At 37.1% G+C, this 17,842-nt stretch overlaps 2 protein-coding genes across 2 annotated transcripts; both read left to right on the top strand.

Moving 5' to 3' along the window:
- Window positions 1-1,129: 1,129 nt before the first annotated feature.
- LOC100751255 (olfactory receptor 6N2) lies at window positions 1,130-2,083 on the top strand. The gene has a single exon (XM_027419069.1). The coding sequence runs from the start codon at window positions 1,130-1,132 to the stop codon at window positions 2,081-2,083; it is 954 nt and encodes a 317-aa protein (XP_027274870.1).
- An 11,445-nt stretch (window positions 2,084-13,528) lies between these two features.
- On the top strand, window positions 13,529-14,467 carry LOC100751548 (olfactory receptor 6N1). Its single transcript, XM_027418911.2, has one exon. The coding sequence runs from the start codon at window positions 13,529-13,531 to the stop codon at window positions 14,465-14,467; it is 939 nt and encodes a 312-aa protein (XP_027274712.1).
- The last annotated feature ends 3,375 nt before the right edge of the window (window positions 14,468-17,842 follow it).

Here is a 17,842-nt window from a genome sequence, read left to right as displayed (position 1 = left end):
CATTTTTAGATGGAATGTCACCAAGTTGTCTGTCTCTTCTTTACCTGTGTATTCTGGTTAGTTTTCTGAAAATAGGGGACTTTTATTTATTGCTACTTTATCATTACTAATTTTGAAGCCACATTCAATCACCAAATGTGCTGCTCATCCATCTTATTTTCATTTAGGGGTACCCACAAGACACCTCTGCTCATCCATCTCTGAGGTTCTTGTAATAAGAGCTATATTTCAGCTGGGTTGGCAGTCTGTCTACAGCTGATTGTATCAGCCTCTGTAATCATTCTTTCGTGGCACTTTGCATCTTTTGAGATAGGGTCCTAGGTCAATGGGTGAGTTTACACAGTGCCTTTTCCAGGTTTCTTGTAGCCCAGAAGAAACAGTATTTGTCTGTAATGTTTCTTTCCCTCTGCCATTGATTCTTTCTCTGCTTGGACAACTGGCTCAATGTCTTCCTTTTTTGAGAATTCCGTTTCAGTAAACCTTGTCTGACAAATCAGCCTTCTTCCTGACACTCAGTGGTGTTTTATGTCACAGGTTATATGGACAAGAATGATGGAAATACTTCCCTGTGGTGATGTGATTGTGAGCTCTGCTATCAGAGATTGTATCCTGCTGAGATTTGTATTCTTTAGTCCCAAGACATCCTTGTTCAATTAGTATTTACAGATTTCAGCCAGTTGACAAGAAAAGAAAGCCCTGCTATACCAATATCACATATTAACTTATCATTTTAGGCTGGGCTAAGGAAAAGTCTGTGTATGAATTAGGGGAAGATATAGAAATACTCTGGGAAGACTACATAGCTTAGATATGAGCAATATGAGTAAAGAATTGAAATTTTCTTCCTATGAAATGGTGTCAAATGACATAGCAAGGAGTCACATTCTATTCATCCTCGAGTGTTCCTTGTATAAATTGGCATGACAATGGTACATTTCCCAATGAATGCATTCAAAACCAGAGCTAGCTGTTATTTTATTTATTTAGTATTAATAGCATTAGCATTAATGACAGTAATTAAAGTGTTTCCTTTACATTTATGAAGGAGAAAGATAAATAAGGCATCAATATAGATTAGCAATCCCTCTAATTCAGATTTTCAACCTTTCTTTGTCCGCTTCAGCCTCTCATGGATCAACACAACTTCTCAAGCTTGTCTGAGTTTGTGCTCCTTGGCTTTCCCAATGTGGGACACATCAGGGGCTGCCTTTTTGTCTTGCTGCTGTTGGCATACCTGTTCACCATTGGTGGTAATATGCTCATCTTCCTAGTCATCCGACTGGATTCAGCCCTTCACAAGCCCATGTACCACTTTGTCAGTGTTCTCTCCTTCTTAGAGTTGTGGTACACTGCCACCACCATCCCCAAGATGCTAGCTAATCTTCTTAGTGAGAAGAAGACCATTTCTTTTGCAGGATGCCTCCTTCAGACTTATTTCTTCCACTCCCTAGGGGCCTCTGAATGTTACCTTCTTACAGCCATGGCCTATGACAGATACCTGGCCATCTGCCGGCCCCTCCACTACCCTTCAATTATGACCACATCACTCTGTGCCAAGATGGCTGCTGGATGCTGGACTTGTGGCTTCCTGTGTCCTATTTCTGAGGTCATCCTTGTCTCTCAGCTCCCTTTCTGTAACTACAATGAAATTCCACACATCTTCTGTGACTTTCCACCTCTTCTGAGCCTGGCCTGCAAGGACACATCCACTAATGTTCTGGTGGACTTTGCTGTCAATGCCTTCATCATCCTTATCACTTTCCTTTTTATCATGACTTCTTATGGGAGAATCATTGGTGCCGTGCTGAAGATAAAAACAGCAGCAGGAAGAAGGAAGGCCTTCTCCACATGTGCCTCCCATCTCATTGTGGTCCTCATATTCTTTGGGAGCATCATCTTCATGTATGTTCGGCTAAAGAAGAGCTATTCACTGACTCTTGACCGCACTCTAGCTGTAGTCTATTCTGTGTTAACACCTTTGGCCAATCCCATTATCTATAGTCTTCGAAACAAAGAACTCATCCAGGCCATCAAGAGGACCATCTTCAAGAAAGGGGAAAAAGCTAGTCCAACTCATCATTGACTTTCTACCAAGGTTCTCCCCTTGACTCAATGTTCACCTCTAGAAATACCTCTGTACATGTTAACTGGTCTTAATCAATCTTCCTCCCTTGTTACACAGGCTCTGGATTCCATCTGCTTTCATTTTTCAAATACTTATTTATTTGTTTCTATTGTTTTCTGTATCTGTGCCCTTCTTATTTTTCTTGACCAGTGTTTGCAACATTAAGAACATTCAGTATCTCAATTCATTGTTTTAAACATGTACATTCCCTTGCCACACATTTCTGACCTTGTAGAGGTCAATTTCTCTTCTCCCCCTTTTCAACTAAATGGCCTGACACTTATCTCCTCTTCCCTTTCATTCAGTTTTAACTTCACTTTGCTGTCAATGCCTTCATCATCCTGGGGCTTTGTTCCAGACCTTCCAAGCAATATTTTGCCAAAGATACTAATGAAGCTGAGTTAATTGGGCCTATCTTGTCTTCACTTCTTTAAATCTTAACATACATGAACTATTTTCATTCCTTTAAAATGTTTGTCTTGATTTTCATGTTATCAGTAGATTCTACATTTCTCATTTCTCTACTAAGTCTCTTTTGGTACCCTTTCTTTTATAGGACTGTGTCTCTAGATTTTTATCTATTATTAAAGCTTCAAATATGATTTGTAGCAATATTATGATAATATAAATTTTCTCTGCCTAAGACTGGAATCCCTTTGGCGTTCTATACTCTGTAAGAGACAACTCATCACCCTATTTGGATTTCTTCCAGGAATTTACATTTTGACATTCCAAAAGTGAAATGTTCACAGTCTTGACCTTGGGAACTTGATGCAGTTACATCTTTGTAAATTTAAATTATATTTGCTACATTTTCATCACCCTATTTTTTCAATTCAGAAACAATTCATGTTGATATTTCTACAAAATGTATTTTAAATAGTTTTCTTATTATTTTAAAGTGTTGCTATCTGGTGTGAATTACAACCTCTCACAACTGGTCTGCATTATATGTTTAAGATCTAATATTTTGAGGGCTCATCAATTAAAAGCATTGGCTGTTTTTACAGAGGTTCTGGGTTGGTTTTATTTCTATAATCCACATGATAACTCACAACCTTCTGTAACTCCAGTCCTAGGAGACTCAATCTTCTCTTCTAGCCTCTGTAGGCATCATGAATGCACACGGTCCACAGATATCCATATAAGCAAGCTACACACACACAAACACACACAAACACACACAGACACACACAGACACACACAGACAAACACAGACACAGACACAGACACACACACACACACACACACACACACACACACACATTAAATCTTTTAAAATATCTAATATTTTAAGCTTAAACTAGATAAGTTGTTCCAAAATGCAGGAAAATCTGTTACTTATAAAATGAAACCTAAAGCCTTACCACACCTTTTAAAGCTAAACAAAATTCTTCTCTGCCATCTCTCCTAATTTTAACTACCTAATATTAATGATCCCCCATCCTTTATCTTTGTCTTAGTGAGTCAAGGGATATTTCTTATATAATAAGATTTTTTTTGTGTGTTTCAGAACCTTCACACTTCCCCCAACACTTCATGTAAGTCATTCTTCCCAATTTGTTGGTTCAATATCACTTTCAAGGCTGATGAGATTTTTTCAGTGAGAATAAGCGCTTGTGACACAAACTGATAACTTTAGTTCAAGCCATAGAACCATGACTGAAGGAGAGCATTGACTCCATAAAGTTGTCCTCTGACCTCACAGGTACTCTATGGCATACACAAACAACTACCCACAAACAAAATCAATCAATACATTAATGTCACTTCAAATGATATTATCTTGGAGAGCTGTTATGATACTCAGCATGTCCTTCACTTTTCTCTTTTTATTAGTTCTCTGAAAACTTTTATAATATATTTTGATCATATTCACTCCTTCTTCCATCTCCTCTCAGATCCAGTGCCCTTCTCTACCCACCCATCTTTGTGTCCTATTTTATTTATTTATTTATTTATTTATTTAGCAGAAATTCCAATTTCTGCTGACCATATATTCCTCCACTTAAGTATGGTTGACTTGCCAGGGGCTACACTGTTACAAAAAACTGACTTTTCCTCTCCCAGTAGCTATTAACTGCTAATTGTTATTTACTACCATTAGACTTAATGTTCACTTCCCCTATCAATTCTGGGATTTTTGTCTGGCTTGAGCTTTCATGGTTTTTGACATGCTATCACAACGGCTATGAGTTCATTTGTGTAGCCAATATACATTAAATTATATTTTTCTTTCCTTAAAAATATGTGGAACTATTTCTATGTGAATGTGGATGTGCTTATATGCAACTAGAGAGTTTATCACTTTTTCCTAAAACTAAGATTTATGTTCTTAACTCTATTTATATAGTGAATCACTTTCATGGATTTCCATATGTGGAACCAAGCTTGCATCTTTGGAATGAAACCTACAAGGTGGTAAAGCATGGCTTTCTTTTTCTTTTTTCTTGATTTTTTAAATGCAACTCAAAGTTTTATTGGGACAGGATAATACACATTTGTTTAATGTTTCTTACCTTCATTAATTTTCTTATATATGTATATATATTTATATAAAAGACCAATAATGGCAGTATGTTATGCATCAATAGCAGCAACAGCTTTTTCAGATTCTGCAGTCATTTGAACAAAATTGTAGAGACATCCAGCTTCCTTAATGTGTCTTGAATTTTTTTTCAAATGTTTTGTCAATAATTTTGACATCTATGTGCACCAGGTGACTTAATTGGTTTTATTTTATTTTGCCCTTATCTAATTTTGATATTCATGGACTTCATAGAACGAGTTTGGAGAGTCCCTTCCCTTTCACCAATGTGGGGTCATTTGTGCAGTATTGGTGTTATGACTTAAAAGCTTGGTAGAATTCAACAAGGTATGCAACACTAGTCCTTTCTTTGTAGAAGACTTTTACTTACTGCTTCAATCATGTTACTCAATATGAGGTCTTAATGATGTCTTGATTTACCCTTGTATGAAATATATGTTTAGAAATTTATCAGTCTCTTCTAGGTTTTACATCTTTAGAATATATATATATATATATATATATATATATGTATATATATATCCCTAATAATTTTGATTTCTTTGGTGTGTGAAACAATTGTCTTTCCATTGTTAATTTGCATTTTATCTTCCTTTTACTAGTTTTTCTAGGGGTATGTCAGTCTTGTTACTTTTTATGTATTGTTCTTTGCATCCTTATTTCATCAATTTCTGTCTTAAAATTTATTACTTTTACCATCTGCTGTATTTATATTTAGCCTATATTTTTGTAGAAACATATGTCATCATAAGATTATTTCCTTGAGATCTATTAAATTTTTATTGTAGGAACTTGTAGCTTTCAAATTGCTTTTAAAAGTCCTAGTGCTGTATTCCAATGGTTCTAGAACTTTGGATATTATTTCCACTTGATTCCAGGTAATTTTAAAATATTTTTCTCACTGATATCTTCAACGGACGATTATTTATTCAAAAATTCTTTTCTCCGTCTCCAAATGTCTATGTCATTTCTGTCTCTATAGATATCTAGTTTATTTCCTCATGATATGATGATATAAGAAATTATTACTCTCATTTTTGTATTTGTTAAGATTTGGTTTGTTAGGAGAGAAAGGGGAACACTCCTCCACTGCTGGTGGGAGGGCCAACTTGTACAGCCACTGTGGAAACCATTATGGTAACTACTCAGGAAAATGGGAATGAGTCTACCACAAGATCCAGCAATTCCACTCCTAGGCATATACCCAAAAGAAGCACATTCATATGACAAGGACATATGTTCAACCATGTTCATAGCAGCATTATTTGTAATAGCCAGAAACTGAAAGCAGCCTAGATGCCCCTCAAGCGAAGAATGGATAGATAAAATGTGGTACATTTACACAGTGGAGTACTACTCAGCAGAAATAAACAATGGAATCTTGAAATTTACAGGAAAATGGATGGAACTTGAAGAAACCATTCTGAGCGAGGTAACCCAACTACAAAAAGACAAACATGATATGTACTCACTCATATGTGGACCTGCTTTATGATGCATAGTAGTGACCATGCTTTATCAGAGCTGTTTTTAATGATGTTGCTCAGAATGGTTTCCTCCCAGATGATGACTGAGAAGCTAATTATAAAAAAATGGTGCCAAGTACCACAAGAGTAACAGAACTGTGCTGTTTTCTGGGATTTTGTTTTTTACTTTTTTGTTGTTGTTGTTTGTTTGTTTTTTTGTTTTTGTTTTTGTTTTTGTTTTTTGTTTTTTGCTTTTTAAATGGAGTATGCTGGATGTTTCTACAATTTTGTTCAAATGACTGCAGAACCTGGAAAAGCTGTTGCTGCTATTGATGCATAACATATTGCCATTAAGTATATATATATTATATATTATATATTATATATATGTATGCTAATTGAAACTAAAATATGTGATGAATCCAAGGTGTTTCAGTGAGTGCTCACCTGTGCATGCAAATTTGATTTCATCTTTAGTAAGTAGTAAAGTTATATGCTTGCAAAAAAAATAAGTGACACACACTGGAAGACAAATGTCACACAATTTCAATTTTATGTGTAACCTAGAAATGACGAGCTTATGGGAACAGAGAGCAGAATTGTGGCTATTAGGCTTCAATGTGGGTCTTTTAACAATGGGGAAATGATTTATTTAAGGATATAAAACTGCAGTTGGACAAGAGGCATGGACTCTGTGAAATCTTGAGGTCTACTCAAAGCATGATAAATATGGTTGATAATAATATGCTATATTTTAAAAATTGTGAGATAGTATACTTTAAGTGTCCTCAAAACAAAAATGATGAATATGTGTGATATAACATGTTAATTGGTTTAATTTAGCCATGCCATTGTGAACATACTGTATTGTGTATCATAATTATGCATGACTTTATTTATGAGCTAAATAAATGAATGAAAAAAGATTTAGTTTGTTAATTATAATGTGATTGGTTTTAAAGTAGTTTCCATGTAACACTTAAAAGAATGTGTCTTCCCAACTATTGTGTGAAATATTCTATAGATAGCTCCTATATCCAATCAATCTGTGGTATAATTTAGCTATGAAGTTTCTTTCTTGATCTTTAGTTGTGTAAAACTATCTAAAGATGAAAGATAGATACTACATCACCTACTATTACATATATGACATTTGGTGACCTTTAGTGTCTATTTTTATGAAATTGGGAGCCCCAGCATTGGATATATACATACTTACACTTCTTAAATTATTTAGTGAATTTTCCCCTTTACAAATGTGTAATCCCTTCTTTGTCTCTTCTGATGGATTTTAGGTCTACTTTATTGGATAATAGAATTGCTACACCAGTTTGTTTATAATTTCCATTTCTTTGTAAGTCAATCTTAATTCCTTGACTCTCATTTTTAATGTATTTAATTGTAAAGTATGTTTCTTAGAGACAAGAGATAGTTGGCTCTTATTTTCTCATCTAATCCAGTGGTGCACAGACATACATGCAGGTAAAACATCTACACACATAAAATAAAAACAAATTTAAAATAAGAAAAAGAAAAGGTTAACAATTTAGTAGAATGGATAATGAATGAATAATTCAGATCTAAAGAACAAAATTAACAAAAGTATGTGATTTTAAAATATGTTTCATTTATTTCTTTGAATATAGAATCAAGTTGTTACTTTCACTGGGATTTGCCATTGCATGTACTTTTGGCACCTCAAAAATTAGTGTTCATATTGTATGTTGCATGTAATTAGGGGAAGTAAGAAGTCAACAAGTGATTAGCCAATATAAAATGCATTTAGGTCATTTGTGTTGGCTAGCCGACAAGTATCTAAATTTAGACTCTGTCTTCTCCAGAAAGATTAAGATACTTCATGCTGATAACTTTCAGGTCCTCTTAGAGAAAATTTTAAGTATGATAAGCACATTACATACCTAAGAAAGACCTAGGAACTATTCATAGGTGTAAGCCTGGGGGTGGAGGTAAGGAAAGATGATGAGGACCTACATATATTGACTTGAAACAACATACAATTTTTATAATCTTCAATTGTCTTAGTCAGGTACTTGAAGAGACTCTAGAAACATCCTAGAACATGACCATGATGTATTACAAAATATGTTAAAACTAACTTAAATCTTTCATGAAATTCCAAGGCCACATGTAATAACAATGAAAGAAGAGTCAATGGATTAGAAGGAGGGTGGGGGTTGTACAGAAGAATTCAGAAGGAAGAAAGGGAAAGGAGAAATGTTATAATTATATAATAATTTAAAAACTATAAATCACAAGTACATCAACAAAATGACAACACCAGTTTAACATCTACCTAGGAAAAGCAAAAGACAAGTAACCTTTGTAAGTAAATGTGAGAATGCAAACTTCAAGTAAGATGTTAAAAGGTAGAATAAAATTATATTAAGAACGTTGAAATGTGGTGGTGATTGGAAAATGTAAAACCTACATAAGTCTTCCCACACAACTCAGAGTTCATGATTTTTCACACTCATTATCACACTTGGATATTAGCTTAGCATAAGTAAAATGACATCTCTCCTTTACAGATATATTCAGCCGACAAATAACAATTGAATGTATTTACATGGAAATGTGGTTTTTGATACATGTGTATATAATGGGATACTCAATATCTCTAACACTTAATTTTTATGGAATAAATATGTAAACACCATTCTTTTGGAAAGTTTTAAATTAGACAGTGAATGAATTACCTAGTACCACAAAAATAGTTGAAGTTGTAGCTAGATTTAAATCCAGAATCCAGAGTTAGATATATTTTCAGGGCAATATGAAATTGGAGTGTACTGGTGGAAGAGAGGGTGTAAAACTACTGTAGTTTTACTAATACTCAGGATTAGGAATTGCCTTGGTAATTTCTATGTGCTCAGATTGTACCTCTTTTCATCATCTCACGGACCAAGAAACTCAATCACATTGTAAGAAGGTCCTGCTGTAATGAGGAAGTGTGTGATTTCTTTCTGTAAAGTCATGCAATGCAGCTAACCAGTTGGTCTTGGAGTTTTATGATGGTAATTGTTTTCACTAATGAATAACACTGCAGTAAGAGAGGCTTGTTGCAACTTGGACTGGTAGTAATTGCTGCAATAAGCTGAGCTGGTAGGAGGTAAAGGACTCCTGGGTAATGAACTTCATGGATGCCAGTTCCCTTCCCCAAGGAACACCTTAGCAACCTCAGGAGGACTACTCTGAAGGCCCAGAGACCTCGGTCCAATCAAGAATATAGATCCTGAAAGGGGAACGTTGTATGGTTTGATTTACTCCTGCAGGTTATCTCAAAGTGAGAAAGCTCAACTCATGTATCACCTGCAAGTGGCTACACATGATTCTTCGAAGAAATGGAATAGAAAGTGATGAGGGAGTCCTCTTCCAGCCATAGACTCAGCAGTGGCCCAAGAGCCACGCCCTAAAGGATCCTCACTATCAAGCTGTGGGTAAGAATCTGTCAGGCAGACACTTCGTCATGTTTCTTCGTAGGCTGGACATTAGGAAAAGACTAAGAACATTCAGAAATACGAGGTGTGCTGAGCAATTAGGGTTCACAGGATATTCATATTGTGTAGAACTCAAAGTTAATATTGTTGAATAGCTTTTTGGGCTATTGCACTCTCTTCTCTCTCTCTCTCTCTCTCTCTCTCTCTCTCTCTCTCTCTCTCTCTCTCTCTCTCTCTCTCTCATGAGATAGGCTCTCACACTTATAGTCCAGAACATGCCAGGATTACAAGGGTGAGCCATCATGCCAGGTGTATATTCTCCTTTATAAATGTTACTGTGAAGAGCTTCTTCTCAGAATTAGCAATTTGATATGCTTTTAAACAAGTGTGTGATCTTTGACAAGGCATATTCCCCTTCTTGATTCCCATTTCCTTCTTTGTAAAATGGAGAAATCGAAGGGGTTGATCTCTTAAGTTGCAACTATTTGGACATAAGTCTCATTAGATATAGGCTAGGGGCAATGTAACTGTGTGGGGTAGAGAATAGAATGTAAGCCACTAATTCTAAAACCTTGGAATATGAGAAGTGAGATATGGCCTAACTAAGATAAATGCTAAATTGTAAATATGCTAGGTTTTCTAATAGCCCTCACTCCAGCTCTGATGCCAAAGGAAGAGATGACCCTTGTGAAAGTCCCAGACAATCACCTTGATTGACATATTTTTCATCAGCCATCACATCTGTGATACATCAGGTGTTGTACCAAGATTTCTAGGTGGTAACTAAAGTATGGAATTTGTAAATTTCAGAAAGCTTACAGAGGCGATAAAGATGTGGATTAGCAGTTAAGAAACCTTGCTCTTCTTCCAGAAGACATGAGTTAGGTTCCCAGCACCTACATTAGGTGGTCACTACTGTTCCTTACTCCTGCTTCTTAGGATCTGATACCCATGGCCTCTGTGGACACCTGCACTCATGTGACATATATATATATATATATATATATATATATATATATATATATATATATGTGTGTGTGTGTGTGTGTGTGTGTGTGTGTGTGTGTGTGTGTGTGTGTGTGTACAGAAACACATACCTCTATATAACCACAATTATTAAAAATAAACACTTTTTAAAGGCCCAAAGAGTACTGCTTATGTATGGTAAAATATATGGATAGGAATAATTCCAGTACCTGAAGTACTATGGAATAAAAGGACAGTGAGGAAGTACGACTGGACTTCTCTCTGCTTCTGTCATTCTCTCATCTCTCTGTGTGTGTGTGTGTGTGTGTGTGTGTGTGTGTGTGTGTGTGCGTGTGCATGCAGATGAGCATGAGGCCAGAACAGGATCCTGGGATGTTGGGTGTTTTCTATCACTCTCTTAAATCAATGTCACTAAACTGAAATTTCAGCACTGAAGCTAGGGTGAATAGTTAATGAACTCTTGGGAACCCCCTGTCTTTGTCTGCCATCGATGGGGTAACAGACACAAGCAGCCAAGCTCAGCTTTTCGTGTATATTCTGGACATCCAAACTCAGGATCTCAAGCTTGTAAAGAGTTCTTGTCCACTGAGACATTTTCCCAGCGTGTGACTAATAGGGGTAGCAGGAAAAGTAAATTTTACCCTGGATAGCCACAAAAAGAAGTGAACTTGGGGTAAATTGAGGTTTAGGTATCTTCAGGATTTTTACAATGAGGCAGTATTAACGAGGGAACACTACAAACAGACGAGTCAATAATAAAGGCAGGCAGCCACTGGCAGTGAAACTATGATGATATTGATGAAGATGAGGGTGCTGATAATGTTGAAAAGCACTACTCGCAGTCAAAATGATTGAAAGCCAGATTTCATGTCAATGGAAGGAAGAATCTTATCTAAGCGTTTCTATGATAGAGAAGGCTGTTGTGTGGCCACCTGGCACCATCAGTGCTGGCAGGGGTTTGATACCCATCTCTGGGAGATTTTGAGGACACAGGTTTCTTCCTGCATAAGAGAATAAGAGTCTTTGCTGGTCCAAGTCAGCCCAAGGTGATGTTGCATTTGGTATGAATGGTTTATGCTACTGTTTTCATCCTTCCTTCCTTTAGAAGGTGTTGAAAGCTCTTTTATCATTCTGAATTGATAGGAATAGATGGTATATTTAAAATTCAAACACTTCAGTGAAATTAAAATTTATGATGGTCCTTGAGCTTCTGAGTGTCTTCCAACATTGCATCAATGTTTATTAGAAATAGAAATGATCAATTAAGTAGAAATGATCAAATATATTTAAATAAACAGTATAAGAAGAAAACCCTAAATCCTTTCTTTTTTTTTTACTATGTTGAGTGGGATGTGAAAAAGTGAGTGAAGATAAGGGTCAAATTTATGATTATTATATAAGTATTATGAACTGGGAGGGTTGAGGGTGTGTGTGTGTGTGTGTGTGTGTGTGTGTGTGTGTGTGTGTGGATGCAGTCATATGCAGGTAGCATGTGTACATGCTTGTTTAGCAAGTTTAGTAAGTAAGATTAATGCCATATTTATATAATTATAGACTAATCTGAGCAAGTGTTGTACTTATTTTTATTTCCTCAATTGGAATATTAAACTCTTTGGGCAACAGGGTGAGTTTAGTTAACAACAGTGTATTTTTTAAAATCATATTTGTGTTTGTGTGTGTTCACATGTGCACCATCGTAAGGGTGTAGAGGTCAAAGGACAACTTTTAGGAGTCACTTCTCTTCTTCTATCGTGTAGGACCCTGAATCAAACTCAAATCTTTAGGCTTGGCACCAAGTCTATTTACCCACTGAGCCATCTCAACATCCCATTTCACTGCATTTTTAAAAAATTCAAAGAGAACGGATACCAAGTGTTTTCACCACACAGTGACAGCTACTTGACACAATACTTATGTTAACTAGCTGTGACCAATCCTTCTTCACTTTATAGCACACACATGACAAATACATATAATTGTAGGCAACAACTAAAGTAAGAAATAAAACACAAAAAGAAAGGAACGGTAGTTTCTTAGCGTTGGCCATTATATTTTATTTATTCCCTGAGTCTGTCCCTAGTTATAATGTTTAGAAAATATTCAATGGTATCTAGTTATATTAACCATAAATATTCATTATCTGCATCCCAATGAATAAGAGAGGTACTTTTAAGACTGGGGATAGGGAGGACTGAGGAAGTGGCCATTGTGGAGGAGAGAAAGAGATGTAGGGTTTGCTTCCAGTCTGTATGAGTCGCCTTCATTTGCTTAAACTGTCTTAGTCTCTACTGTGATTTTTACCAGTGTGCAAAAGAGGCCTAAAATTCTAACTGATATGCTTGAGGATAGATGATGTTAAATCTGTTTTCCTGAGAGAATGTAGGAAGGTGTAGTGAAAAAAATCAGTGTTTCAAGAGCCAAAATCTTGATGAAGCAAACAAGTATAAGGTAGAAAGCAGGGAATGTGATGTGAATTACATATCCTTGGTGTGGCTCCCTATCGGTACTTCCCAGTGTAAGTGATGCTCTTAACACATCTGATGAGCATTATACAATGGTGACATATACCATGAATAAGGAACACTCAAATTTCTGGAGCCTACAGTAAGAAAGACAAATGGGTTATAGGTGGGATGTGGGACCAAAGATCGCTTGTGCTGCTCAGAAAAGGGAAGTTTAGTTCTAATTTTTGGGAAGAGGTTCTGAAGATTGGAGGAGTTGGCAGGGGAGGAAATGAAACTCTTGCCTCTGCTAGGGGAAGTTTATTCTAGGGTCAGGAGGAGGTATTGGAGGTTTTCTTGACAGGATGCCAACGGCTGCTTTTGTAATTGGGGAAGTTTAGCAGTCAGAGGGAGCTATTGAAAGTTTCCTTGATGGGATGCCAATGACTGCTTTCCCCCTTATCTCTTCTAGATCTCACCTCTAGGTACACGAATGATGAGCAATGGAAACTGGAAACTGGAGCAAGGTAACAGAATTCATCATTTTGGGCTTCCCTCACCTCCAAGGTGTCCAGACTTACCTCTTTTTCTTATTGCTTGCCATTTACCTCACTACAATACTAGGAAACCTACTGATATTCTTGGTGGTCCACATGGACTCTCGACTCCACACACCCATGTATAAGTTTGTCAGCATTCTTTCTATCTTGGAGCTTGGCTACACAGCTGCCACCATCCCTAAGATGCTGGCGAACTTGCTCAGTGAGAAGAAGACAATTTCCTTTTCTGGATGCCTCCTGCAGATCTATTTCTTTCACTCTCTTGGAGCTACTGAGTGCTACCTCCTGACAGCAATGGCATATGACAGGTACCTAGCCATCTGCAAGCCCCTCCACTATCCCACCCTCATGACCCAGACACTCTGTACCAAGATTGCTATAGGCTGCTGGTTGGGAGGCTTGGCTGGGCCAGTGGTGGAAATTTCCTTGGTGTCCCGTCTTCCTTTCTGTGGCCCCAATCATATTCAACACATCTTTTGTGACTTCCCGCCTGTGCTGAGCTTGGCTTGTACTGACACATCAGTCAATGTCCTGGTAGATTTTATTGTAAACTCCTGCAAGATCCTGGCCACATTCCTGCTGATTCTCAGCTCCTACCTGCAGATAATCCGCACAGTGCTCAGGATTCCTTCTGCTGCTGGCAAGAAGAAGGCCTTCTCTACATGTGCCTCCCACCTCACTGTGGTTCTCATCTTCTATGGCAGCATCCTCTTCATGTATGTGCGGCTGAAGAAAAGTTACTCCCTTGACTATGACCGAGCCTTGGCAGTAGTCTACTCTGTGGTTACCCCTTTCCTTAACCCCTTCATCTACAGTTTGCGCAACAAGGAAATCAAGGAAGCCCTAAAGAGGCAGCTGATGAGAGCAGGGATGCTGGCGTGATGGGTGGCAGAATGAAGGTCAAGGACAGATTTGATGATGGCTGAGGGATGATCAAGAGTCAGAGAGGAGAAATAAAGCCTCTCATTCTTCACTATGTCAAGTATTGAAGGAGAGGCAAGGGCTGCTGGTCGTTGGTGTTATCAGAGCCATTACAATACCTGCTGGAGCCACACACATCTTGACCCCAGAGACTGCAAAGTGTACACATTCTGTCAGCATCATAGGGTGATTTCCTAACCTCAGATATTTGTGAATCATACTTAGAAATTTTGCCAAATATATTTCTTACCTAATACATGTAGGTTTGAGGTTACTTGATTTAACATAAATTATTTAATTGTATCCTAAACACTGATATTTGTCAAATGAAATTTGGATCAAAAATAAATGTTTCTTAGATTACTTAACAATTTTCTCCTATAGAAAACATCAGTCTCCTGGGCATGTGTTTGAAATTCCACAAATCTGAGTCTGAGTTGTAGCTTATTGAATGACTTATCAATTACTTGGTATTGGTAAGGTAAGCCAATCTCTTTGAATCTCAATTTTATTATATAATGCTTTCTTGTGAGACTCTTTTGATAATTAAAACAAAAATCCTCAAATCCTGATACATAGTTTCTAGCATATGGATTCTAGAAAAAAAATATTTTCTTAGTTTTAATAACTTTAATCCAACTGGTTCATCTTTATTCTAGGATTTAGAATTACATTATTTTGAACATGTATAATATAATAACATTTAGTTCATATGTATGTAACAAAAATGTGTCTCAAAAGAAAGGAATAAACCAGTCAGAAAAGCACCCTCGTGAGAAGGATGGAGTATGTTGTTGTCTGTCCTGTGAGTCATCTGTGTCATTGTTAGTGGTCCTAAACACCAGCATCCCTTATAAAGTGTAAAAGTGCAAGAGCTGGGGTATAGTCAAGAAACAGGTCTATATTTTACTAATTATTTTAACTAGCCATTTCCTGTAACATAACTATTAGAAAGTGGGAATTAACTTACTGGCCAGTATTAAGAAATGTTTATGCATCTGAATATTGTTTTGTGATTGGAGGATCAAACCTTGACAATAAGCAAGCTTCTAGGGGACTGAAGAGGTGGTTCACCATTTGAATGTTCTTTCTGCTCTCGAAGAGGACTGGAGTTTAGGTCCCAGTACCACATCAAATGACTCACAACTGCCTGACACTCCAGTTCCAGGGGACTCAGTTATTTCTTATATCTCCATAAACAGGTGCACAGATATATAAATCATGCTGTGGCCAGTCTATGGTTGCACATCAAATAAGCTTAATAAGGAGAAACCTTTTTTCTTGTGTCAAGAAACAGTATTTGAGGAAGGATATATGATGGGAATCCATGGTGGAATAGCAATAGGGAAGCATTAACAGTAACAGATTGTTTTCTTTTGTTTGGAGGATTACAACATAATTATGTAATTTCTCCTTTCCTCTTTCTCACTCTAAACACTCCCATATACCCATGCTCATTTTTCAAATGCATGGCCTATGTTTTATTGAGTGTTGTTATATACATATATGCATATTCAGGTATATTTTTAAATATAACCAGCTCAATCTATATAATGTTGCTTGTATATATGCAGCATTTGTCTAAAAAATTTAACACAAGTAAGTCTATGAATAAATACATTTATAGGATAAATGTTTTCTCTCTGTGCTGACAATGCTTGCTCTAAGAATGAAAGAACAGGCATAAAATCCAACTCCAGTCATGAGAAGCCTCTTGATTTCATTGGACTGTTTCTTTGTGTCTTCTTTAAATACCTTGAATTATTTGATGAAGTTTATCATTCTTCTTTTCAATTTTGTGTCCTGGGTTCATCTAGGTAATCCTCATTGTTAAACACTTCTATGGAGTTGATAAGATTTGGAGAGATAGTACCGGCTTGATATTTCATAATGATATTTACCTGGTTGGATCTGGGCATGTAGATGACTTCTGTTAGTTTTAAGTCTTATATGGTCAGAACAGGTTTGAGCAGAAGAGAGGATGTGGAGATGGGTTGGGCCTTGTGAGTGGAAGTGGCTTGGTTGGGGTGAAGTCGGGTTAACCGAGTAGTAGGCTTGTGTCCTTTTTTATCTTCTTCTACTTAGTTTTGGTATTTTCTTAAATATTAGAATGGCTACAGCAACTTGCTTCTTAGGTTCATTTGCCTGGAATATCTTTTTCCAACCCTTTACCTTAATGTAATGTCTATTCTTGATGTTGGGGTGTGTTTCCTGCATGCAGCAGAATGGTAGGTGCTGTTTTCACATCCATTATATTTGTCTGTGTCTTTTTATTGGGTAATTGAGACTGATGGTGATGAAAGCTATCAAAGACCAATAGTTGTGGATTTCTGTTACTAATTGCTGCTGCTGCTGGTGGTCATGGTGTGTGTGCTTTCCATCTTTTTATTTGGCTGGTCTGATTATTTATTCCCTTTGTTTTCATTGGTGTAGTTAACCTCCTTACATTGGCATTTTCCTTCTAGTACCTTCTGTAGGACGCAATTAATTTGTAGACAGATATTGCTTAAATTTAGTTCTTGTCATGGAATGTCTTATGTTATCCATCTATGGTGATCAAAACTTCTGCTTGGTACAATAGTCTGAGCTGGCATTTGTAGTCTCTTTGAGTGTGAAGCACATCTATACAGGTCCTTGTGTCTTTTGGGGTCTCCATTGAGAAGTCAGGTGAAATTCTCGTAGGTCTGCCTTTATATGTTACTTGTGGGTTTTTTCCCTTGAAGCTTTTAATATTCTTTCTTTGTTCTGTATGTTCAGTGTTTTCATTATTATTTACTGAAGGAACTTTCTCTTCTGGTCCAATCTATGTGGTGCATCTTGTAATTCTATATGTATCTTCTTTTTAATTTTTTTTAATTTTAAACAGAAAGAAAATTATTTTACGTGCCAATCCCAGGTCCCTCTCCCTCCCCTCCTCCCCTGGCCCCCAACTAATACCCTACCTATCCCATACCCTTTCTGCTCCCCAAGGAGGGTGAGGCCTTCCATAGGGGGTCTTCAAAATCTGTCATATGCTTTGGGATAGAGCCTAGGCCAACCCCCTTGTGTCTTGGCTCAGGGAGTATCCCCCCATGTGGGATGGGCTCCCAAAGTCCATTCCTATGCTAGCGATAAGTACTGATCCACTACAGGAGGCCCCATAGATTTCTAAGGTCTCCTCACTGACACCCACATTCAGGAGGTCTGGATCAGTCCCATGCTGGTTTCAGTCTGGGGACCAAGAGTTCTCCCTTGTTCAGGTCAGCTGTTTCTTTGGGTTTACCAGCCTGGTATGGACCTCTTTGCTCATCAGTCCTCCTTCTCTGCAACTGGATTTTATATGTTACTTGTGGGTTT

Source organism: Cricetulus griseus, chromosome 5, assembly GCF_003668045.3.
Source record: "Cricetulus griseus strain 17A/GY chromosome 5, alternate assembly CriGri-PICRH-1.0, whole genome shotgun sequence".
Lineage (NCBI taxonomy): Eukaryota > Metazoa > Chordata > Mammalia > Rodentia > Cricetidae > Cricetulus > Cricetulus griseus.
The sequence above is the reverse complement of the archived record's forward strand: the minus strand, read 5'-3'. Positions and strand labels throughout refer to the sequence as shown.